Raw genomic sequence first — 24,684 nt, 5'->3', positions numbered from 1 at the left:
CCTGGGTTCCATGCCGCCCCTGGGGCTCTGAGCAAAGGCATCGGAGAGTGAGGCGCCCCGCGAAATCATGGGGGGCACGAGGCTCCCGAGGAGGAGATCCGAGGGGGGCGGGGGGCAGCAGAGAGGGCGGAGGGCGGAAAGGGCCCGGGAGCCTCAGCCCCGCGAGCCTCAGCCCCGTGGCCGCACCCGAGGACACAGCCGGAGATGCCGAAGCTGCCGGCGCCTCGCACCGGCCCCCAGCGGGAGCGCTACGAACCTGTTTCGGAGGTCGCCCCGGAGACGCCGCGGCAGCCGGCTCCCTGCTCGGGGCAGCCTGTGTGCAGGGCGCCCCGGGGAGCTTGGGCCCCACTTCCAGGCCCCTCCGCCGGGCCCTCCTGTCCCCTGTGGCTTCCCACCTTTCCTCTCCCCAAAGCCAGGCTGCTCGCCGTCCGAGACCCCGTGACGCTGCGCGGCGTTTTCGGGGCCGGTCTGGGCCTGAGCCGGGGGCACGGGGGCGAGCTGCCCGCGCCCAGGCCGCCAGCGCGGCCCGCGACTCACTGTTTTCAGACAGCTCCACGATGTAGTGCAGCACCGGGCTGTTCCCGTCGAAGGGCCGGACCCAGGACAGCGTCACGGCGTGGCTGCGGGGCGGGCTCAGGCTGGCCAGGAGGTTCTGCGGCGGGTGCGGCAGCTCTCTGGGGGGCGCGGGCGCGGGAGGGAGAGAGGAAAGACAAGCGCACAGAGAAGTCACGCTCAGCCGGCGCCTGCCCCGCACGGTCCCGGGGTGCGACGCTCGCGGGACACACGTCCGCAGGACGCTGGCCGCCCCCCCCCCCCCCCCGCGTCGATGGCACCACACGCCCCGGCGTTCACGCCGCGCCGTTTTCCCGCCGTGGCCGACTCGCCGCCGCGTCCCCGGCGGCACCGACGCAGCCGGTGGCTGCAGCCGGGCTCGGGCGGCGCGGGCCGGTTCCCAAGTGGTACAGGATTTAACTGAGGAAACTTGGTCGATGATTCTGATCTGTCACTAGAAGCTGCTCGTGGAAGCGCAGTGAGCGCACAGGGCAGGGCCTGGAAAACACGGTCTAACGCGGACGTCTCTGACACCAGCCGTTCGGGGTTTCGGGCCAAAGTGTCCCCGCGCAAGCCTGGCGGGTGGGCGGGCGGCGGGCGGAGGGGAGGTTCCGGGGTGCCACCGCGGGTCATGACCCCGAGGGCAGCTCCCTGGAAAGCGTCCTGGTGACGGGGATGCAGGCGCTCGGATGCCCGGCCTGACCAGCGAGCGGACCCCGCCCTGGGGCCGCAGTGCTGCAGACCGGCCCGGTCACCGCTGCTTATCTAGGGGTCCCGGCTGGGCTCCTCCCCCGTGCCGATGCCGGCTCCTAAGCGCTCGGGCACACTCGGGCACGCGCCCCCCGTCCTCAGAGCCAGCTGCCTCCTGCTCAGGACGTGGCCTGGAACACAGGGCTTCTGAGTTCTCTCCCCCCAGCAGCTCAGAGGCCCCCGACGAGGAGGCCACAGGGCGGCTACGAGCCGGCACAAAACCGGCAGCCAGATGGACGGGCGAAGGCAGATTTTGAAGAAAGCCTGGAAAAAGGGAACGACTTAACCACTTGGGAGGTGAGGCTGCCCGCGGTGCGTCCAGAAACCGCGCACCTCTGCTGCGGCCGCCCAGCGGACGCCACTCCACTGGAGCAGGGTCCCGCCCACGGCGAGGGCCCGACACCGAGTGCGGACTCGGCGCACGTCGCAGGGCCCCGAACCAGAAGGACGCTTAGACCTTTTCCTAGTCCCGGCCTCCACGGCACATGAAGACCCACTAGTCTCTGGGTTCGGCGTGACGTGGTTCACAATGCAGGGAACTGGTTAACGCACGCTGGAAACATCGCCCGCTTCTTTACGTGATAAGTTTCGGTTATCTGGAAAATTAGGCTTTGTGAAATATTGACTAAGCCATCAGCACCTGATGAATGAGGCTTTAATGTATTCCGAGCCCATTTCGGAGAATCTGATCTACCAGGAATAGATTGCGTCTCGGCGCCCCTCTGCCAACGCTGACAGGAGATGAACGGTCAGCAGAGGGACTCAGACAGTGACAGGCTGACAGGGCGGCGTGTGAGAGATGGAGAGGGTGACAGGGTGAAGGGCAGTGCCGAGCCGCTCTGAGCCTCCCGGGACGAGCGGAGCCGCCGCCAGCCCACCGCGACAACACAGGCCGTGTGGAGCAGGGCGCGGTCCAGCCGGCGCGTCTCAGAAAAGCAGCTTGAAGGAGGCTCGGGAGAGTTACCGGCAGAACGGCGGCTGCAGGGGCCACGGCTCTGGCTGGGGAGGGTCCCGGGAGCGTCCTTCTGTAAAAGCGTTGACCCTCTGATGCACAGACGATGACCCGGTCAAAGCCACCTCCTTGGCCTTCGCTCTGAGGATGACGAGGACGCGCCGGACGGTCCTCGAGAAGCAGTGTTAAACCGTTCGCTCCTTGCGGCTTTGTCACGAGCGACTTTGCTGTGAGGACCCTTTGCCGCCTTGGAGTCCGAGCGTTCGAGTCGGTCCTGGAAACCGGTCCACAGGGCTGGGTCTCCGACAGCAGACGCGACGCCGACTGGGTCTTCACGTGACTGGCGACCGGTCCCTCTGGGGTGCTCAGAACAGCAAGAAGCTTCGGGGGTGCGGTGTCCACCCAGCACCGGCCCCTTCCCACGGGGCACCAGCATGACTGACAGGACCGGCGACCGGTTCCGCCCACCTGTGTGCTGGCGGCTTGCGGGGGGCATTGCAGGTCGTCTGCGCCTGAGCCTCTCCCCTTGGGGGGCACGAGGGCAGACCCCTCAAAGTAGTCCTCCCCTGCGGCGCCGACACACAAACCCACGCCAACCGGACGTGGTGTGGGGCACCCCCAGACGTCTGCGGGCGCCCGGCCCTGCTCCCGGGGTGCAGGGCTCAGCGGCAGGCGGACAGGCCTGGCGCCCGGCGGTCGCGGGCTGTGGTGACGACCACGCGGGACGAGCGGGAGAGCGGAGCCTCCCGGGCAGCCCGAGGGGCGTCCTCCCTCGGCGGGGCTCCAGGCCGCGGCCTCGCGAGCGCCCTGCCCAGCACGCGGCGCCGTGCCGGGTCCCGGCAGGGCCCGCGAGGCTGGGGAGCGAGGGGCGAGCCGCCGGTTGGCGAGGCCTGCGGCCCGGCAGTGGCTCTTCCCGCCCCGTCCTGGGTGCGAGGGGACGCCGGCCGGGCTCGCGGGCAGAGGGTGCCGAGGTGCCGCACGGCTCTGAACGCTCCCCCTGCGGGCTCCGAGTTTCTGTGTCTAACCAAGTAGCTGCTCCCTCGAGTGGGCGGCGGGGGAGGCTCCGCGCTTCTGAAGGATGCTGTTTGCCCTGAGTGCCTCTCGGTCGCTTCTGCAGGGTGAGATTTCCTCTCTTTTCGTTTTTTTTTTCTTTTGTCATCTGAGTAAATCACAAAAACGCCGCTGAGCTCATTTTGAAAGTTCTCCGAGAAGCACGAAACTCCCTGCAGTCGTGAGCTGCGGTGACGGCCATTACCGCTGTCACCGCGGGGGTCGCGGAGTCAGGACCCACTGGGCACTGGAGACGCCTGTGCCCTGACCGGCCGCCCTCCCGGCCCCCGCAGACTGGGCCGGTGGAGTGTTCGTTACGCCAGCTGTTCCCAGGAGCACCTGTCTTGCAGATCAGTTTTGTAGCCAGTCGTCCCCAAATTGGTTTGAATCACGAAGCTGCAAATATTTCTATATTTAGAGCTGAGGTGTTTTCCCAGTGCAGAAAGCCTATTATTTTGTAGATACAGCAACACTTGCTGAAAAATGTTTTTCGCTTAGAGGAAATCAAATAAGCAAATAGTAGGGAAGATATGTAAATCAGCGCACATAAAATCGTGCGGAGCGAGAAGCCGGGTGTGGAAGCTCGGCCGCGGCTCCTGCTGACGGGGCCTTTAGAGCGGCAGCGCTTCTGACTCGACGGACGACCCGGGGTCCTCAGGGGCAGCTCGGACGCGAGCAGCGCGGCAGCTCACGTGGCTTCGCTGGTCACAGGCTCTCATGTTATCAAGACCAGGAGACAGGCAGACCGCCGCCCTGAGCCGTGGCCGGAGGCGGGGGGGGGGGGGGCCTGGGCGGCGCCGAGCAGGGCTGGGTGGGGTGCTGGGCGCCCCGGCTCTGCGCCGCGAGCCCCGATGCCCTGACCGGTTTGTCAGCTCCCGGGGGAGGGAGCGGAAGGGCGTGCGTGGACCTGGGGGAAGGGTCGCCACGGGCTCGTGGCCCCCGCGCTCGCTCACGCCCTCACGCAGTCAAGCACGCCGTGTGTTCACTGGGGGCCCGTGGTGTCCCCATTGCTGTCGGGCCCGAGACAGCACTGCAGAGCGGCCCGGCAGGCGCCTCCACTTCAGCGGGGAGGGAGCTGCGAACAGCCTCGCTTCCGCCCTGCGCGGTCAAGGCTGACGGAGGAGGCCCCGGGCAGGGCCGGGAAGCTCCGTGGCACAGCCCGGCGACCCGAGGGCAGGAAGTGGCCCTGTGGCTGAGTCCTGAAGGGCGGATGAGCAGGTCCTACAGGCGGAGGTGGCGGCGGACGGCTGAGGCGCCCCACACGGGACTAGCAGGGCACAGGAGGGCGCACAGCGCCCTAGGTCAGCGGGGCCCACGGCCAGAGGTGGGGGGGGAGCCCAGCACGTCCACGCACCTCGCAGAGCGGCCGAGTGGCCGTAGTGCCAAGACCCCCAGCTCACCCCAAGGCTGCGGGACCTGCCGCTTCGTGGCTGACTAGGGCGGCCTCTGCTCCCCAAGTGACTCACCTCTGCAGAGCACCGGGGTCACCCTGCAGAGATCACGGGGGGCGGGACAGGCCCTGCCAGGCGCCGAGGGACAGCAGCAGGCCTGAGACGCACCGCAGACCCGCGACGCCCAGCAGGGTGGGCAGGAAGCCGGCGACCGCCCAGCTGCTCGCGGCCCGGGCCGGACGCGGACGCACGTGCCCCCCGCCCCCCGCCCCCTGCACTCGCTCCTTTCGCCTTCGGCCCCCTCGGCCGGAACCCAGGGCCTCAGTGACGCGCGGGCGCTGCCTCGCACGCAGAGTCAGGTTCTCCCCCTAGGGGATGAGTTTTGTCTGTGAACCCCTCGTGGAGGGAGGTGGCGGAGCCTGGCGAGAAACGCCCCCCCCCCCCCCGACGGCCGCTGCGCTGGCACCGCCCCGCTCTGCGCGTTCGCGGCCAGGCGCTGCTTGTGCGCACGCGTGTGCGGGAGCGTCGTGGGGGACGGCAATTCCAGAGAGCAAACGCGTCAGAAAAATGAAGCGTGTCGGCGGGCGGCCCGGCTCCCTGGCCGTGGACGGGGGAGTCGCAGGAAGAGGCGTAAACACGGAGGGGGAGGCTCCCCCAGGCCCTGGGCTCCCCCGGGAAGGCCCAGGTCAGCGGTGACGGGCAGCTGCCTGCGGGACTCCTCAGGACCTAACGGGAAGCGCCGGCTGGCCGTGCGAGGCGGCCGGCACTGAGTGGCCTGCGCGCCATCGTCATCGTGGGCTGAGCCGGCGTCTCCCACCGACCGGGAGTTCTGATGGCCCGAGACGGCCACGCGGACTCCACTTACACGCAGCGTGGTCGAGAGCGTGTGACAATGCGGTGCCACTCGGTGGGGGGGGGGTATGATAAGAAGGGACGACGAGGACGAAAGCCAGTCCCCAAACCGCCTCACCGAGGTCGAACCCGCAGCAAGCACGCGCCTGTGAGGCGCGAGGCAGCGCCCCGCCTGCTGGCTTGGGGCGATGCGGGCTCCCCGTGTGCTGACGACAGTCGCTCGGAGGGGCCCGACCGGCTTCCGGGAGGCGCTGACGGGGACAACGGGGACAGCCGCGGCACTCACATCACTTCCAGCCGGGCGGCCCTGGAGTCGTTCCCTCCCTCGGAAAGGACCTCGCAGGTGTAGTCGCCGATGTCCCCCGACCACGTCTGGCTGATGAGCAGGGACCCGTCCTTCTCCACCACGGCCCTGGAGCTGCTCGACGGCGTGAGGACCACGTTGTCCTTCTTCCACACGTAGCTGCGGGCCAAGCAGAGTCTCGAGTTAGGCCCCCGGCCGCGGACCCCGTCTGCCGAAAAGGAGCAACCGCCCGCCTCGTGGGTGTGCCAACCACCACGGAACTGTGGATTACACGTAAAAAAAAAAAGGGAGAAAAGGGAAAAGACCAGGCATCTTGGTCGTCACACAAAGACAGGTCCTGAGGTAGAAACAGAAGACGGGACCTGGGAACATTTGTCTGGGCCTCCGGGTTCCGAGCCTCGCCCGCCCTGTACCACTGAGCCCGCAGCCCATGGATGTTCCCGAGCGCAAGGCTGTTGCTGGGGTAGGAGGCAGTGATCGTTTAAAAAAAAAAAAAACTCAGAGCGGAATTACCCAATTCCTGAAAAAATGAAACGAAACAAAAACACATCACATCCCAGAAACATGTTTTCTTAACATTAAGCCATTCGGGCACATCGTCCTTAAAACTATATTTCTTTCTTGTTTAATCTTACTTATGAGAGTTTCTGCACACTTTTCTTTTCAAATAGCGGAATCAACGAAAAGCCTGCCTGGTGGGGCGGAAGGGCTTGTGCCCCGCTCCAAAGCGAGGTGCTTGCGTTTTGAAAGTGTGCCGTGCTCTTTAAAGGCTTCCTGTGCCCAGAGCACAGGCACCGTTAGACTATTTATCTGAAATTACCCCGAGACAGGACAGGACCTGACCCACACGGAGGAAACCAAGAGATCGCTCGTTTCAGGGCCGGGATTCGGCTGTGATTATCGCTTAGGGCCCGATGCATCCTGGGCAGAGAAACCCAGAGGGGTGCCCCAAGAGTAAGCACGCTACGTCCTCCTTGGGAGGGAGGCCCAGGTCTGTCTGAGGGGTGCGGGCAGCGCTGAGGGTGGCGAGAGTCCGACCTCATCAGGTCGTACTCCCCAGTGGCCTGGGAACCAGGGATTCTTCCCAGGCGGGCCACTATGTCTAGGACAGCCTCCAGGCCCCCTCGGTAGTGGACTGGTCAGTTTTGTCTGTGTGGCATTCGACATTCTCGTCACTGAACCAGACTTGGGTTTCAAGCTCCGGGGAGCTGCAGGGGGCCAGGTGGAGGGAGGCACGAAGATTTGCCAGACACCTGGCCAGGAAGAGCGAGGAACTGGGGTGGTCTCCGAATCCTGTTAATGCTGTAGGTCAAACGCCATCTCCTCCGCTCGGGCTGAAAGTTCCCAGGAAGCGGGGGGCATGGCACCCTGATTCTGCCCGTGGGGCGACCGTATGCCGCGGGGCTGAGCCGGACAGCGACCGGCAGGGTGACAGTGCGTTCTAGGTTTATCGTCAAGGTGGAGCCTGAGCGCTGCCCACCACGCGGACGGCGGTGCGTGTCTGGGGCGCGGCTGCCGCGCCTGCGCCGTGCACGGACCGGGGGTGTCACGCTGTCCATCGCTGCCTTCCCCGCGGGAGCTCAGACAAAGACGGGGTGCTGCAACTCCCTTAGTGAGCCGTCTGGCACCCCTCTTTGCACCTGCTTTAGACGGCCGTGGACGCCCTCGTCCCGTGTGCAGGTAGGTGGCCCCTGCGCCCTGCCCCCCGGTGGAACCGTCCTTGGAGTGGAGAAAACCCCTCTCAAGTCTGGCACAGCCCAGCGTAAACACTGTGAAACCCCGTTCGATCCCTCCGGATTTTCCTTTCCTTAAGTATCAGCCTCTGACATGCACGCTTTACAGACAGTGTATTAACCTCGGCAGAGAAATCGTGACAAGCTGCACGGCAGGCTCGAAGTGGCACGCAGCTCACTGTAAATAATACATAAGGCTGGAGTGGAAAATGGGATTCGTGTGATTAACGGTGGAGCCCTCGACCGTAGGCGCCGCGATCAGGGGTCTGGGGCCGGAATCAGAGCTCCCGAAATCCTCCCGTCTCGCCCCGCCCCGCGCCGCGAGCCCGCAGACTGCTAACGAGCCGCCGGGAGAGCTGACCGGACAGAGACGCGGGGGTCGTGAGTGGCTCCGCACGGCAGCGTGGCCGTGGTCCCCTTGATCACCACGCGGTCCTCGGGAGGGGTGACGATGGACGTCCGATCTGAAAAGACACAAGTTGCGACTCAGACCAAACCACGGGCTTGCGCGTCCTTCCCTCGGGGCAGTGGACTGCCCGCCTGGCGTCGAAAGCTCCCAGATTCCTCTTCTCTTGGCAAAACGCACGTAAACGGCAGCACCCAGAGGCGTCGAGGGGGCGGCGAGTCTTCCCGCCGCAGCCAGAAGCCAAGCCTCGGCCCCCTCGGGTCCCCCCCGGGCCCCCAAACGCTCCGGAAGAGACGAGAAGGGAGCGTCCCACGCACACGCACACGTCCCTCACGGTCCGCAGGCTCAGAGCCTCGGCTCCCGCCCAGGACGAGTGCCGTGCAGCTGCCCCCTGCTCTCCGCCCGGCACCACGCAGCCGCCGCCTCCTCCCGTTTCAGTTACTCCTCGCGACGGCCGCGTGGGGGTCGCGGGGTCTCCACTCCCTGCTTTCGGGAGTCGACACTGCGCCTCAGGAACGCAACGGCTGGCCGGGCGCCACCAGGCTGGTAAGGAGCGGGGCCGGGTGCCTCTCCGCCCAAGCCGGCGGCCACACCGCACTCCACGACCGCCACGTGGCGTGGCTCCCCACTGCGCCCCTCTGAGGCGGACTCCCCGCTGGCCCCGAGAACAGAGCCCGGGCCATGGGATCGGCGGACCGGGGTCCGGGCCCCGCCGGACCGGGCGCTGGCGGTATTGGAATGATGTCTGCGAGCCGTGCGCTCGCGCGTGGGAGGTGAATGACCCACAGAGACGCAGACACCAGTCTGTCACGGGCTCTTAAACACAGTTAGGTTTTAGGGACATGTAACCTCCTTTTCGGCCCTTGACGCCGCGGGGGTTTGAGGCATCGCCTAAACTCGCGGCACGCTTGGCACCATGGCGCGTCAGGGAGGGTCCCTTACCGAAGCGGACGCCAGCCGCGCCATGGAAAACGGTATAGGGATGTGAAATGAAGCACGGGGCGGTTTTCCTCTCAGGGACTGTGGCACGTCACTGACTCGTGCGAGTCAGAACTCTCTGTCCTCGCATGGGCCGTTTACGTAGCTCTGTCAGTGAGCAATCTTCTGCCTTTTGCACAATGGCCTTTGGGAACGCGGGCGTGGGTGTTTCGGGGGGCACGCTGGCAAGCGGATCTGGGGGTGGGGCGGGGCTCGGTAACCGACCCTCACGTTCTGGAAAACGACTCGTTCTGCATTTCGGAAACGCATCTCGTAGATACAACGAGGAGAGGCAGACGCTTGGGCAGTAAAGGGCCCTTAGCCGAGGCGCATGCCCAGCAAACATCACGCAGCCCATGCTGGGCCCGGCTGATGATCCCGACGCCTCGGAACCACGCGCTTTCTCCGGACGGCAGCTCCCGCCTGCTTTTCTCACGTGGAGATTGACGTGGCCTCGCTCGGCCTTGTCATTCGAGCTACTTGGGGACGATATGCCTGCTCTACTGACCTTGAAACGTCAGCCTTTTCTCCCTCCCGAAACCCCCCCTTTAAACCTTGGAGAACACTTCCTAATTATTCTTTTTGAAACTGAAATATCAATCACTTAACAGATTTCTGTAAATTAGTTACAAAGAGAATCGTTCTCTCCTGACTGAATTAGAGGTTCCGGGGCACGGTGACATCCCCAGGCACAGGACGCGGTGCCCAGAGCGCGAGTCGGGCGGGGCCCCGGGGCGGCGGCCCTTACTCCACACGGTGAGCGTGGCGGACGCGTTCAGGGCCCCCTCGGCGTTGGCGGCGTAGCAGGTGTAGTCGCCAGCGTCCTGGACGGAGACGGGGCTTATCTGCAGACCCCCCGACTCCAGCAGCATGAACCTGGGAATCCGCACGGAGCCGCTGGCCAGGACGCGGGTTCCTGGGGAGAGCAGAGGAGACGGGGTGTCAGACCCGTGACGCGAGCTTGGGAGGGGCCGTGCTCAGAGCCACAAGCAGGCGCGCCGGAGGAGACGCCAGAATGAAGTGGGAGCTCGACGCGCACCCGTCACCGGTGACCCTCAGCGCCGCTCCCGGCGAGAGCCCAGCACTTCCTCCCTGTCCTGTGAGCACCGAGGGGCTCGGCCGCACGGCCTGCGGCCCGTGTCCAGGCCCGCTGTTTCTGGGTGACTGGCTTTGAGTGTTCTTCATGCTGGCGTGCACTGGGAACGTGTCATACTAAGCTCTGACACATTCTCAGTCAGGAAAGGGAGGAAGGAAGGGTCTGAATGAAAGAACCCCTCCTTCTCGGCCGTCTGCAGGTTCCCAGGTCTCGATGTTTCTAAGTCGGGGTTACGCCTGTGAGAGTCGAGAGGCCACCTGCGCGAAGGACAGAAGTTCCCAAGTCCCACCCAGGTATGGCCCAGCCAATCCGCGTGGCACACGACAGCAAGTGTGTCACGGCGGTCCACGGCAGTCCTCGCTGGTGGGCGGACACGAGGCGGGAAGGGCCCAGGTCCCTGCAGCCCCACGTGGAGCCCACTGCACCGGGGTCGACCGAGCGGCTGCTCGTGCACAGGCCGTGGGAGCCCCGGAGCCGGGACGTGACGGACATGCCTCCCGCTGGGGAGGGCGCCCACGGGGCTGTGCTAGACGGCTCTTTCTGCAGAAAACGAAGATGTGATCCGTCATTTCGAACGCTCCCGGGAAGAGGGCCTCTGTGGCACAGCGGGAGCTGGGCCCTGGCGGGGCGGCTCCGAAGCCTGCCCTGCGTGCCGTCAGGGACCCCGCAGGCCGGAGGTGCCTGTGGGGGGCGGGGGGCGGGGGCAGAGGAGGGGGCCGTCGTGCTTCAAGTGCCTGCAGAACTGACAGGACCGTCGGCCCGTGAAGCCGCCGGGGCCCATCCTGTGCCCACCCCGACCTCCGCCCCGGCACCTGGCAGGTGCTCTGCGGGCCGCGGCCTCGTCTCGTTGGGCGAGCGATCGGGAGTGGGGGGCGGGCGGCAGCCCGGCCGGCGCTACGCACCTCTCCTCCAGGTGATGGCGGGCTTGGGGGCCCCGGACGCCTCGCACCGCAGAACGGCCGTCGTCCCGTCCGTGACCGTGGTGTCTGCCGGAAGCCGGGTAAACGCAGGCGCAACGTCTAGGCAGAGGAGTTGGAGCGATGCTCAGCGCGCCGGGCCTCGCCGGTCCCTCCAGGGTGCATGCAGCACCCCGTCCCCCAGCCTGGGACGCGTGTGTCCCCCACGAGTTTGCACTACAGGCTTCTCTTTACCTCCAGGTCTCGGCTCCAGCCCCGGCCCAGAGAAGCCCTCCCTGACGCCCGGAGCAGCTCCCCCGCCCCGCGGCCTGGCCCGCTGCAGGGCCGTCACCCCACTGTCCCCAGCCGAGCTGCTCTGTCCCCACGTCACCCCCCTCCCTGGCGGCCCTCGGTCCTGGCAGCGTGACCACCTCGCCTGTCCTCCTCGGGGCTCCGTCCCTGAGCCCGATGGACCCAGAGGGCCTGACCCAGATGGTCAATACACGTTTGCGGAATGAATGAACATTGTTTTACACATCCTTTTTTCCTTTCATTAAGGGCATTTTAACTGGAAAAGAGTCCTTTGCTAAACTCTGCACTTACACACCATCATTTATTTATCTGTGCACTCCAGTTGTCATGGCAACCAGCTGAAGCAGCGCTTCCATTTAAATTTCCAGTCTGATCTCGCCAGAACCCTGTGAGCTGGGCTGGGCTGGACCCGTTTCGACGATAAAACCGAGGGCGAGAAATTAAGCAACGCGCCCCAGGCCTCTCAGCGGCGCGTGGGGTCGGCCGCTCACCCCGCGGGCCACACCCAGCCTGGCGCTGTCTGCAGCTGAGCCCGCACCCCTCGAAGCTGGAATGATTTACTTTGCGCCTTTTACAGAGTTGCCGGCCCCTTCTCCCTCCCAGTCCGGCCCACGATGGCCAGGTGTGCTCTAAGTAATTCTAACTGATCCGAACCCACCAGCCTCCGGCTTAAGTACCAGGATGATGTTTCTGTGTGGAGCAATACAGGTTTCCCATGTGCCAAAGCAGAGGATAAATTTGACCCCCGGGTCAGGTTCAAGGCAGTGACCCCTAGTTCACCGCAACATATGCGCAGATCTCTGCGAAGGTCCCGGCTGCCAGCCACCGGCCGCAGCATCCTGACACTGATTTGCTTTCTCGAAAGGCTCCCGCCCCGGGGAAGTCGGCGTTTTGCCTCCCGAAGGGCCAAGGAAAGGTGAGTCTGCGGCCGCTCGGCTCTCCTTCGTGTTAGAAGGACAACCCTACAGCTGCGGGAGACTAAGAAGAAAACCCACAGATAAAGTGAAAACCTTGACTTTTACCTCGTCATTCAGAGCGGCGCTCAAGTCTTTGTTACTTACAAAAGGAGTCTAACCGTTCAATAAAACTACAATCGAGAATGCTTTAAAAAATGGAAAAAGGATCAGAAGGAGACAATTAGGAGTGAGCTCTTAACTCAGTCGTCCTTGCGGCTCTGTCCAGGAAAACGGGAGGTTTTCCCCACCTCTGTGTTTGGGGGCACTCACGAGCTGGCAGCGTCCATGCTCGGCAAGATGTGGGTGGCTTAGTGACAGGTTAAGGTGTGCCGAGGCGTGGCTCTCCTCAGCCGTCACCTCAGGCCACTGCCCTGTCCACGTCCCCCAGGGGGCCGGCCGGGTGGGACTGTTTTCCGCGTGTGCCACGTGGGCGAGGCCGGGGGTGCGGGCCCGGCTGGCGGGCAGTACTCACTGGTGACGGCCAGGTAGGTGTGCGTCTGGACCTCCCCGCCGGCATTGCTGGCGAAGCACTGGAAGATGCCGGAGTCGCCGGGCTGCAGCTGCTGGATGCGCAGGCCCCCGTCCGGGAGCGGCCTGTACCGCGGACCCTGCCGCGCGCCGACGGGGACGGCGTCCTTGTACCAGCGCAGCGTGGGGGGCGGGGCCCCTGCGTGGCAGAGGGGACAACGGGAGTTCGAGACGTTAACTTGCAGGCGTCTCGCACGCGAGGCACAAACGCGACACTGTAACGGGCACTTCTCATCTGTCAGTCCTTCCGGCCACCCCGCTCAGTGGGACTTTCCTCATCTTACATGAAGGATCGGCCACAGAGAGGCGCCAAGCGGGATGGCGGGAGCGGACCCCGGGCCCTGCTGTGGGCCGTCCAGGTGGCCTGGGCCTGGTGCCCGTCTGGAGGGAAGGCCCCTCGGGGCACGGGACTTCCAGGCCGACGGGGCCGCCACAGTGCCCAGCTCTGCCACTCGGGGCTCGGGGACAGTCACGGGGCTGGAGGCAGGCGGCAGCCAGCGCCCAGGCTGCCTGGCCCCCCGCGTTTGGACGGGACGTGATCATCACGACCCCAAGCGGGTGCACCTGGCCCACGAGCACTGCTCCCCGAGGGCGCGCTCACAGCGACCGCTCACCCCAGGAGCGACGAGCGCCGCCCTTCACACGCCCTCTGCGGAGGTGGGCGTCACTGACCTACGCGGGCATCTGCCGAAAAAGGTTCCTCCGGCGAGTGACAAGCACGGGAGGCGCACTTAGCAAAGGCGGAGGAGACGCCAGGGATGCGAAACCGTGGACGCGGGGGGCGGCGATGGCCGGGGTGCACGCAAGGGCCCCGCGGACGCGGAGGGGCTGCGGGGCGGCGGGTCCCGAGCCCCAGAGCGAATCGGGCCGAGGGTGCAGCCAAGAGGACGGGCAGCTCGGCCCGCAGCTGGGTGCCCGGCAGCTGCCCACGGGCCGCCTTCCGCGTCCTGACGGCACAGCGGCCCCGAGCCGGCTCGCCCTGACACCGGGCACGCAGGGACCGAGCGCAAGCACGCCGGGCCAGAACCTGGGCTCGGAGCACAGGGACCATCCCCCGCTCGCTGCGGTCAGCACACCCACCCGGGCCACGGTGCGCGCACTGCCTCCCGGACCAGCCCCGACCAGGGACACGCTCAGCCCCTCCGGCCTTTCTGGGCGGCTCGAGAGACTGGCAATAGGAGGAGACTGCCTCATGGGGCTTTCCGCCTGACCCTCCTGCAGCCAAGAGGGCTCCACCCACCCGTGAGGGGTACTCGGGGGGCCTGGAGAGGCCGCACGGGGCGGCAGACCCCAGCCCTCGAGGCCGGAGTCCTGGGGGGCACACCTGTGCTCGTGTGCCCGTGGGAACAGAGCAGAAATGACCAGGGTTACTTCTACGTCCAGATGGTGCTGTGCCTCAGTTTCCCAAGATATAAAATTAACTCAAACAAAACACGTCTTCACACGATTCTGGCGAACAGCACACCAAGACTCCTTTGATTTCAGACGCGACGTATGTATGAGATGTCTTCTTTTAATAAATAAAGTTAATGTCGCGGAATATTTCAAGATAATGTATTCTCAGATTCTGTTCTTTGCCTTAATTATGTTTCCTGTCACTTTTCATTAAATCAGGAAATTAAAAAAAATCCATTTCAAGGTAAAAGCATAACCAATTTGTGTAAAATCTCGTAATAGCAGTTACATGATGTCGCTTTCATAAAGAATAACCACTTCGCATGCTGCCACAGTTTCACTGTCAGAAGTAAAAGCAAGCCGTAAATCACGACGGCAACGCAACGTTGAAGGACCCGATTGAAACGCACGTTTGGCTCCGTCCTCAACGGGCGGCTCGCCCCGCAGAGTCACGCGCAGAGAGCCTCCTCGAGCCCAGCGGAGGGCCCGAGACCGCCCTGTACCGGGAAACGAGGCGTGCTCCGGCTGCGGCACGGCTTCCGGTCACAGGCAGACCGCGTCCACTACCGAGCGCCCCACCGCGATGCGCTGCTGCCCGCACCGGACGGGGCCCGGGCCCCCGCGGTGGCGAGTGTGTCCCGCGCTGAATCCCATCTCTTCCCTGCTCCCCGTGTCCCCCCACCCCTGGCCGTCCTAGTGGAGCGGGGACAGCGGCCGGAGCCGGAGCTGCGCAGGAAACGGCCCTCGCGGGCAGCAGCGCTGTGGCCCGGGCGCCACGGTGGCGGGGAGGGGTGCGGCCAGGCCGCACCGTGACAAGTGACACCACCCCCCTTCCAGAGCGGAGGCGGCTGCAGGCTCCCCAAGCTCCAGGGCCAGGCCTGGGTCCCGGGGGGCTCGCGGGTGTCCTGGCCAAAGCTCGCGGTGCTGGCCGACAGCTCCGGGTCTGCCCCCTGCCCCACGGCCCCGTGGCCCCGGCCAGCCCCAGCCAGCCCTGCCCAGTGTTTAACGAGCGGCTCCCACGTGCCGGGAGCGGGAGACGATCTCGCAGGAAGCGCCCCCTGCGCCTTCCGAGCTGTGTCGCGGGCATGTCGCGGGCCTTGTTTCCTGAGGTTTTGTGTCCGTGTGTCAGGTATGTGAGATAACGGTTCTCTTAGGGAGCCATTCTGAAGGTTTACTAAATCGTCAGTGATCCCGACTGCCAAGCGCTTGGAAGAAAATGCATGCCCTTAAGGTGGACGGATATTAATTAACACTTAAAAAAAGGGTCCTTTCCATTTCCTGGCCATCTCCAGAGCACCAACAGCTTCCGTTAATGAAATGGACTGTGAAAGCCTGTCTCTGTCGGGGGCTGAGCATCATTCCTTGTGCGGCTGGACGTGAAATGGTGGCAGTGGACAGGCCATAATCAGAGCGCGGGACGAGGGGTGGGGCTGCCCGAGCGACCGAGGCGAAGCCGACCCGCGGCTGAGCAGGGGGACAGCGGGCAGACTTCCCGCTTAGAGACTCTGCAGTCGCCTCTCTTCCCGTGGGCTGGGCGTGCTCGCCAGGGCCCGTCGCCCCTGGGTGGGGTCGCGCTTCTTGCCCCACGTCTCAGGGGCCAGGCTTTTGGGAAATCAGAGCACCCGAAGGGAGTCGAGAGGACGCGTCCTTGTTGCTCCCCTGGTAAATATTACCATCCTGCTTTGCAGGTGAGGAAGCAAAGGCTCAGCAAGGTCAAACGCCTTCCCCAAGGTCACACGAGGGGCACTGAACTCCGCCCTACTCCAAAGTCCTTCTTTCTAACCATTGCACTCGACTCGCCCAGCGAGGACGACGTGGCCCCGGAAAAGGCCACGCCTGTCGCCCGCCTTGCGGCCCCCGCACACTCACCCATGGCGCGGCACACGATGTCCACGGTTTCGTCCACCTCCGCCACGATCCGGCTCGCAGGTTCGGCTGTGAAATATGGCGGCTCTTAAAACAAGAAAACAGAGGGGCCCCTGAGCAAAGGCGGCCTGTGTCGGAAGGGCCCGCAGCCTGCGCGGGTCCAAAGCCCTTTAGAAACTGGTTTTGAAAACATCCTCAGTTGCCGCCGCGCACACAAACTCGGAATCCAGTGAGCAGAGGCCCAAGGCAACAGACATGCTCGGTGTCTGAAGGCAAATGACTACCCCGGGCCATGGCTGCTTCGCAGTCTACGGGCCTGAATCAGGGACCATCCTAATCACATCTAGGAGGACTGTCCCGAGAGGTTCGTGAAGGTTCATCGTTACCGCACAGGCCGGGCGGCTTCAGGGCCAGTCGGGAGGCAGGCAGGAGTGCCAGGGCCAGGCTGTGTATTTTCTAAACACTAGTAGTCCTTTTTCTCCAAAAAACAGACTTTACACCTCGACGGAATGCAAAGTAACAGCTAAGAGAAACTACAAAAGGGCCTCTCAGCGGCGAAGGACTCTTAACCACTTGCATCTCTCCAGATACTCTGCTCGCCTATTCGACCGAAAAACACAGAGATTGTATTAAACGATGAATTTCCTTGGAGAGTAAGCTGTAATGCTTTTCTCAGTTTATCCAGCAGGAACTCGGCAGTGGCGTGGCCACTCTCCTTGTGTGTTTAGGTGGTAGCGATTTCGTTACCATGATAATGACGGCTGATGTGCTCACATTCTGTGCGATAATTAAGTTCTGGGCAGCGTCTGCCAGAGGGGTTCGTGCTCACTTTACCTGTGGCACAGGTGGGGACCGTGGCCCGGCCCGCCTCCTGTAGGGGCAGCGCCTCAAAACAGGGTGGGATCGAAAAGAGGAAAGAGAGGAACGAAAACTCAGCGTTTCAGAGCAATGACTGAGGAGCGAAGGCTGAAGGTTCCTCAGGGGAGGCGAAACGAGCCATCGATTTTGCAATTCCCTGGGTCGTCCGAGGGGAAACGGCCTGCCGGAACGCCCCAGGCTGCGAGGTCGCGGGACCGCGTTCGCTCCGCGTGCTCAGGCCGAGCCAGAGAAACGCCCGCAGACCACGCAGCCCTGGCGCGCTCACACCCCGCCGCCCGGCAGTGACGGTGACGGCAGCGTTGAGCCCTTCCTGATGCCAGGGCCATCGCGTCCTGCAAGGCCCGGGCACCGGCCATGCCCCGCGGCCGCCAGCGCACGCTACGGTCGCACCCACGGCCGCGGCCCGGCTGGAGGGCGTGGGGGGGACAGGGACAACCAGGTCAAGGCGCCTGTGATTAATTACAGTTTCCTTGCTGAAACGAAGCGTCTGAGCGAGCGGTGTGTCCCGCGCGGCTGCAGGGGGCGACGGCGGAGCCCCCGCGTGGCCCTCGCTCGGTTTCCCTCAGCGGGGACAGGAGGGGGACCGCGGAAGGAGCCGTCCTGCGCAGGGACAGTCCCAGCCGCTTTCGCTTGAAGGGCGAGTGCGCGTCTCGGCTAGCCGCCACGATGCTTTCTAGAAGGCCACACGGCCCGCCCGGGTGCACGCTGGGCTTAAAACCTCATCACAGCTGCGGCCGATGAAACTGGGGGCTGAAACGAACGCTTTCACCGCTTCCGGAAGACTCTGAGGACATCAGGACAACGTTCTCGCCCCCCGCGAAGCTGGGTGCCTTGTTGTGGGCTGGGGGCCTCGGGCAGCTCCGTCAAGCCCCGCAGTCCGGGGCTGGGGGCGGGGCGCCTCCCAGGCAGCCGCAAACCAGGGGCCTCTAACAAACACCCCACTCTCCGAAACGCCAGGGTGACGAAGCGCCGGTGCTGGGCCACCGAGGCACCGCGAGCATCCCCGCGTTCGCCCGCCCGACGCCGGGCTGGGGCCTGTCCCCGATAAGGGACGCCCCGGTCCTGTCCCCCCTTCCCCTCCAGAACGGCTGTCTCAGGGAGCGGCGAGCCCCATGGCTGCCCGTGATTCATCGCGCCATGCACCGGGGCGCCCCTATCCACCGTGCTGGGCAGAATGGCCCCAAATCACTGGGCCCTGGAACACGCTATGCCGTGCTGCACGGCAGGAGGGACCTCACGGATGTGACCAAGGTCATCAGCCGTAAAACGGGACGATTAGCTCGCATTAGCGGCCGGGTCTGATCCCGCCGCAGGAGCCCTGAAAAGCCCTTGGAAGCTTCCAGGCAGAGACGAGAGGGAGGAGGCAGGGGGAGCTCAGAGACACCGGCACTGTGAGAAGCACCTGTTCTGCTGCTGGCTCTGCAGAGGCTGGTGGCCATAAGCCAGGGGTGCAGGTGGCCTCGAGAACCCGGGAATGACTCTGGACGACGGCCAGGAAGGAGCCGGGGCCTCAGCTCCACACCACCACAGACAGGGTTCTGCAGCCCCTCGATGAGGGGCGAGGGTGCTGGGGGACCGCCCCACCCACCGGTCCATCCGGCGCTGACTGCGGGCTGTCCCTAGGGGGTCACACCTCAGCACAGAGGGCGCCAGGGCTCCAGCGGCCAGAGAAGCTGCCCAGGTGCCCGGCTCACTGTGTGGGGTATGGGGTGTGGGGTGCGGGTGCGGGCAGCAGGTGGGGAGGTCGGGCAGAGGGGAACTCAGAAGGCTCTGCCAGCGTCCTGGGGCTCCCTGGGCCTCTGCCTGCAGGCAGAGCCCTGACCGGGGAGGGGAGACCCCGGAACCGAGCGGCTTGGCGGGCAGGCCAGCAGGCGGGGTGAGCAGGTGCTCTGGTCCGTCTTGACTCATCCGAAGTAACTAGAAGCCAGTTGTCCCTGCTTCCTCCCCTCCACAGGTGCCCACGGCAGCTCCTTCCATAGCTCCACCCTGCGAGGTTGGCGACCTCTCCGAGGGCCCCCGTTCACGGTGGCTGGGCCCAGGGTGACAACCTCCTGAGCCCCTCTCAATGGACAGAGGCACTTCAGGCCTTTCCAGGATGACTTGACCACCAAATCCCACCCGTCGCAGCAAATCCTTGTGAGTAAAAGGGGATTTAGTCGACGTCGCGAAGGAGCCGAGTGTGTTCTCACGCCGTCAGAGGCCGGACCGCAGGGGGGCGCCAAGTCCGAGAAGACGGACGCCCCTGCCTCGGAGCCCACATGTCGGTGCGAATCCGCGGTTCCTCTCACAGATTTAAGCACTTCTCAAAGGAACTGTGATGAACAACCATTCCAGTTTAGGAGAAGATAGATCTCTTCTCTTGTTTAAATTACCTTAAGATGTTTTAACGCAGCGTAGTCCTGTCTACTGGAGATTTACACGTGGCGAATTTTAATTTTGGTTCAATCAGTCATGTGCTGGGCGCACGTAGTCTAGGTCGACCTGAGGAAAAGGTCCCCGCAGGCGTGGGCTGTGCCTTTCGCATCTGCAGTAAAGCCTGGGTAGGAAGGGCAGCGGGGGCCAGCTCGGACCCCCAGGACAGAACGGTGACCATCTGCGACTCGGAGCCGGCCCTCTGGGTCCCCGTCAGAATCCGCACGCGGTCTTCAGAGTGGACGGCGGGTCTGCGTCGCGGGTGCTTGGCCGAATCATCTTCAGGCCACTTCCTAGTGGGCTGAAGGACGTGACACACTCAAGGCAAACTGCCCTTCTTGCGGTGTTTCTTGATACTCTTGCTAATTTTGTATGAAAAGAGAAGCTTTTCTTTTCTCCCAGTCTGCACAGCGGCAAGCTGCAAAAACACAGGATGCGAGGAGCCAGGGCTCCCCGAAGCGCTTCCTGCGCACTCGGTCCTTCCTGGTCTCCGCTCCCCTTCTTCCCAGAGAGGGACGACGCAGGACTTGTCCCGCCTGGAGTCGCTTTGAAGGCATGTCGTACGTGCGGCGGCCGCCATTCTGCCAGATAGGTCACTACAACCGTGACCCCAGCCACTTGAGAACAAAAGTTATTACAGGAGCCGGACGAGTGAGAGAAATAGAGGCACTTGCCTCGCAGTCCCCCGTGATCTTGTAATCTGAGGACAAGGCGAGGTTCCCCTGCCCCGCCCCCCAACGCACACCCCCCAAGCCAGGTCTCTCCAGCATTCGGAGCTACTGAAACGTGCCGGATGTCAGCTTTCTGTTCCCCTTGCTCAGGACGGACACCTGGCCCACATTCCAGGAAGCATCTCTGTTCTCGTTTTTAATTTAACAAAAGATAACATTCGACACTTTCTTCTTGGTCAAAAAATAACGGTAATGATCTGCGAGCACTGGTCGTGACAGCCAAACGAGAGCTGTAAAAGAGCTTGGTGGCATCAGGGCGAGCACGGGAAAGTGACAGAACTTGGTGGCGTCAAGGCCAGCACAGGCAGGTGACGAGCAGGACAAGGCTTGCCGCCCTACCGCCCTAGCTTGATCATTGGACATATTCAAAACACAAACTCTTTAGATTTCGTGAACATATATTATTGGAAAAGAAAAAAGAGGATCAAATGTGGCCGACAAATCAACTTCATCTCTGCTTGCGGAATTAAAAAACCGAGTTGGTGGAGTGTGGGGCAGCTATGGGGTTCCCAGACCATCTGCGAGCCGCCGGGCCCCGCCCCCGCCCGTCCCAGACCCACCCACCGGCCCCGCCCCCGCCCGCCCCGGCCACGCCCCCGGGCCGCGCATTACCTATGATGGACAGGAAGGCCTGCGCGCTGGCGCGTGCCGAAGCACCCCCTCTCCGCGCCGCCTCGCAGACGTACGCCCCGGTGTCCGAGGACGTCGGGGCGCTGATGGTGAGCTGTCTCCCAAAGCTGTGGGGCCCGCTGGCGATGGTCACCCCGTTTCTCCTCCAGGTCACACTCAGCTCCTCTGCAGGCCTGTGAGACGGGACACGAGTGGAGACGGCTGTGAACCCGGACGCGGCAGCGTGATGTCGGCACCGGCAGAGCCCGCCGCGGCCGCTCCCGCCGGGGCCCACGGCGGGTCGAACTGGGGACCTCGTGATCAGCCCGGCTGCGTGTCCCTCGTGCTGGCAGCGACGCCGCGCCCGCCCCGGCGCCCCTGAGCGGGGACGCCGGCTGCAGCAGCAGTGGCCCAGGGGCGCTGCGGCTCCGTGCACGCGGGGACGCGCGGATAAAGCAGACGCGGCCAGGATGCAGCTGTCTGCGGCGTGATCGCCGGACCTCGCCGCTGGAGCGACCCAGCCAGGCCGAGAGCACCCGGGACCCGGGAGGGGGCCAGCCGGCCATTCCCTTGCACCCAACGCCCCTCCCTCCTCAGCCATACTCTCAGAGGCGCCCCCTGACCCACAGCTGCACAGGCTCGCCCCTGCTTTCCAGGATAAATGCCCTGGGCCATACAAACACGGCTTGGGGACCCAGCCCCCCAGCCTCCCCTGCACGTTGTGCTCACGGCTGGGGAGGAACACGATGCCCCCCGCCAGGAGAGCAGTCACGGTGGGATGGGGCTTCCCCGCCACCTCAGTCACTTCCCGGCAGTGTCCCGGCGCAGGGCTGGCCGCTTACCTGGCGTTGGCTATGCACTCCAGAGTGACCTCACTGGACCCGGCTACCACGCTCCTGTTGCCCGGGGGAATCACGATGGCAGGGGCCCCGGTTTCGCCTGTGCCGAGGTCTCCTGTGGCAGAGAGCACAAGTCCGCGGACACTGCTGAGCACAGAGGGGTGAGGGTCGCGGCCGCGTCCAGCCGCTGACAGACAGGACGCCCGGCCTGCCTCCCACGGGAGCCCTCCGCTGGGGCCGGTCCCCGGTGCCCGGAGCCCGGGGCGGGAGCCACGGCCCCAGCCTCACACGCGCATCCCGCCTCAGAGCCAAGGGGCCCAGGGCCTCACGCTGGTGCTTGGGACACCGTGTGGGTCGGGGTGGCCGACCCATGAGCGCGCTCCAAAACGCCGGCTGGCTTTGTTCTTTTCTAAGTGACGGAAGACTTTGCTTATTGAGTTACCCAGTCTACCCACTTTTAAAATCCATTCAGTTCTACAAATCAGTCAGGCGTCGGTCACTCGGCAAGGCACGTGGCCTCAGTGCAAACACACACTCAGTAGAGACCTCGGCGTCAACAGCGACTCCCAGGCCCGCTCTCCTGAGAAGTGACAATCCCAAATTATCTGCTGTGTGAGCATCAAACAATAAATAATTCAGCTCCTACCTCTGACAAGGGAGGAAAAAATACGACACGTTTTTGCCACTTTTCTCTAAAATGCATGGGATATCATACTTCAACAACCCACTGTAAGCTTGACGGTTGTTTATTCAGGGAAAATGAAGACTGATCAAACATTTCCAGAACAGGAATGTCAGTGAGGGTGGGGATAGCAGAGACTGAAAACACAAGTCAATTTAAATTCTTGCAAACGTGGAACGTTTCACGCAGCAACTCATGCTGGCCAGACGGCCACCCCCACGCCCGGCTGGAGCGACCCGGGACCTGAAGGGCGCTGGCCTGCGGGGCCAGCGAGAGAGACAGCGGAGGACCGGCCCGATGGGCGGTGCTGGCCACAGCGCTCACTGCCGAGGCACCGCGTGACGCCGAGCGAAAGGGTCACCCGACTTAAAAGCGAAAGCCGGGTGTGGGCAGAGCCGCCCAGCTCAGTGCTCAGGCCCCCACGCGGCTGCCGCGGCCGGTTTCCACGCAGCCGCAGGTCTCCCGCGACGCCGCCTTCCGCGCCAGACTCTGCCCCCGACGCCGCCCTGCAGGGCTGCTCTGGAGACCTCCCCCTGACGCCCTCCTGCAGGGGCAGTGGGGCCGGCCGGCCAGTCCCCGAGCAGGTGCAGGGGACAGGCACATTCGTGACGGGCCCCAGGACGAACACTGAATGCCAATCAGGTGAACGAGCCGCCTGTCACCTGTGAACGGTGCCGAGGGGGGAAATGACCTGAGAAGCTAACGTTTGCAGGTGGCTCTGTGACGTGCAGGAGAGAAGCGGCGGGCGCACAGGGCGCGGAGCGAGGCACTGACTGGGCACCGATCACCGCTCAGCCACAGCGGCGCACGAGGGGGCCCGCGCTCAGCGCTTGTCGCTGCCCGGGGAGAGGGACGGTCCCCTGGCCCCTCAGCCTCGGCCGCGCTGACCCCGAGGAGCCGCACGCGGGGCAGACGAGCACCGGGCCGAGCTTGCGGCCCTCGAGGGGCACATGGGGCAGGCTGCGCGTGCCAGCCCGTCGCGGATTCAGCCGCCGTGATGGAAGGGCGGAGTCGTTAGCTATGATGTGCACAGGACGGCAAACTTCTGTCACCCTTCAGCACAAACACGCCGTTTCGACGCACCCTCAGGCTATGGGGTGCACAGGACAAGGGCAGCGACCCGCTCGATCTGAGTGGCCAGTGTCCGTCTGTGCTCGAGCTGGGCCCCCTGACCCAGCTCCTGTGCCCTTTCTAGTAATGGAAGAACTACCCAGGACAGCTGTCGGAGGAGCAGGTGCAAGAGATGCAGGTGGAAACGTCATGGTCCCTAAAAAAGACTACTTGTACGCGTGCACGAGGTCGCGGCAAGGCGACCACGGCAGAGCAGAGGCGAGGTCGTCTGTGTGAAGCCCGTGCATTTCTCACGGACACGGCTGCAGCTCCGGTCCCGGAGGGCACAGGGCTGGGACGTGGACCCGCGGCAAGGCCGGCCCACGGCGCTGGCACACTCTCTTCTTTTAAAAACAGTTTTTAAATTCGGTTGAACTCATCCGTGCACATGGATTTAAAAGAACGGTATAGGGAGGCTCGAAAGGAAATGCAACCCCACCTCCCAAGTGGATGTTTGGCTTCTCAAACTCACGATCGTTCTGAGGGGACCCGGGACCCGAAGCCCAGAGAGCAGAGGTCCTTCCCCTGTGGCTGTGCATCTTCGGGGAGGGGCTCCCCTACCTGTCTGCTTGTCCACCTGCCCGCCTGCCCCGGCTTTTAGCTGCTGAGTGTCCTGCACGGCTCTGTGGGAGGGGGCAGCCCGTTCCAAATCCATGTTATTCACCCATGCCCGTTTTCAGCTCTGAGAACCAGCTTCTGTGTGACCAGGTCTGCTCCAGGTGTCTCCGCGCTGACACCCCCTCCCCACGGTCATTATCCTGCCACCCGAGGCTGCCTTCCGGCGCCCGCTTCGTCTCTCCCCTTCCTTTTGTGGGGGGACCTCAGGCTCTTCGTCCTTCGCTGCTTTCTAGTGGGTCTTTGCTTCTAAGCGAGAGGAGATAATGGATGTGCATTTTTAACCTGCCACGCTGACTTTTCTACCACATTTTTTCCACATTCCATTTTTAGAAGAAAGATGCATAGAAGAATAAGGCATTCTTAAAAGAATAAAGCCACCTCTTTATTTCTGTTCTTCTCACAGTATCTAGGATACAATAAGCATTCGGCAAATAGTCAAAGATTGGTTAATCTTTCATAAATATTCTGCAATAAGGAGCCACGACTACCTCTACCAGGAATATTACCCTCTCCTTCAATGTTCTATGTTAAAAGACATTTTTAAGATAACATACATCAATGTGTTAAGAATTATTTCTAAGAAGAATGAAAACCAAACGGGAAGAGGGAAGGGAATTATTTATTAAGCTCCGCGTGGCACTCAACGTTTCCTAAATGTTTACATTCACGAGTGTTGCCCCATTTGCTCCAACAAGCTAATAAGACAGCTGTTATTATCCTTTTTATAGGTGAGAAAATTGAGGCCCAGAGTCACTGACTTCACACGCTGTGGGAAGGGTTTGAGCGA

The 24,684-nt window shown here is 63.6% G+C and overlaps 1 protein-coding gene across 1 annotated transcript in view; it reads right to left on the bottom strand.

Annotated features, from left to right (window-relative positions):
- Nucleotides 1–24,684, bottom strand: part of SDK1 (sidekick cell adhesion molecule 1) — a 308,508-nt gene that overhangs the window by 98,830 nt on the left and 184,994 nt on the right. The window contains exons 6-14 of the mRNA XM_036225179.1: nt 21,491–21,602; nt 20,652–20,842; nt 16,021–16,104; nt 12,701–12,895; nt 10,967–11,083; nt 9,717–9,884; nt 7,946–8,048; nt 5,834–6,010; nt 538–674 (exon numbers count right to left, since the gene is read on the bottom strand). Coding sequence (XP_036081072.1) covers nt 538–674; nt 5,834–6,010; nt 7,946–8,048; nt 9,717–9,884; nt 10,967–11,083; nt 12,701–12,895; nt 16,021–16,104; nt 20,652–20,842; nt 21,491–21,602 — 1,284 coding nt within the window. The remainder of the gene's footprint in view (nt 1–537; nt 675–5,833; nt 6,011–7,945; nt 8,049–9,716; nt 9,885–10,966; nt 11,084–12,700; nt 12,896–16,020; nt 16,105–20,651; nt 20,843–21,490; nt 21,603–24,684) is intronic.

Source organism: Rousettus aegyptiacus, unplaced genomic scaffold (genome assembly GCF_014176215.1).
Source record: "Rousettus aegyptiacus isolate mRouAeg1 unplaced genomic scaffold, mRouAeg1.p scaffold_m13_p_7, whole genome shotgun sequence".
In the NCBI taxonomy this organism is placed as follows: Eukaryota; Metazoa; Chordata; class Mammalia; order Chiroptera; family Pteropodidae; genus Rousettus; species Rousettus aegyptiacus.
This window is presented reverse-complemented; position numbering and strand designations above follow the sequence as displayed.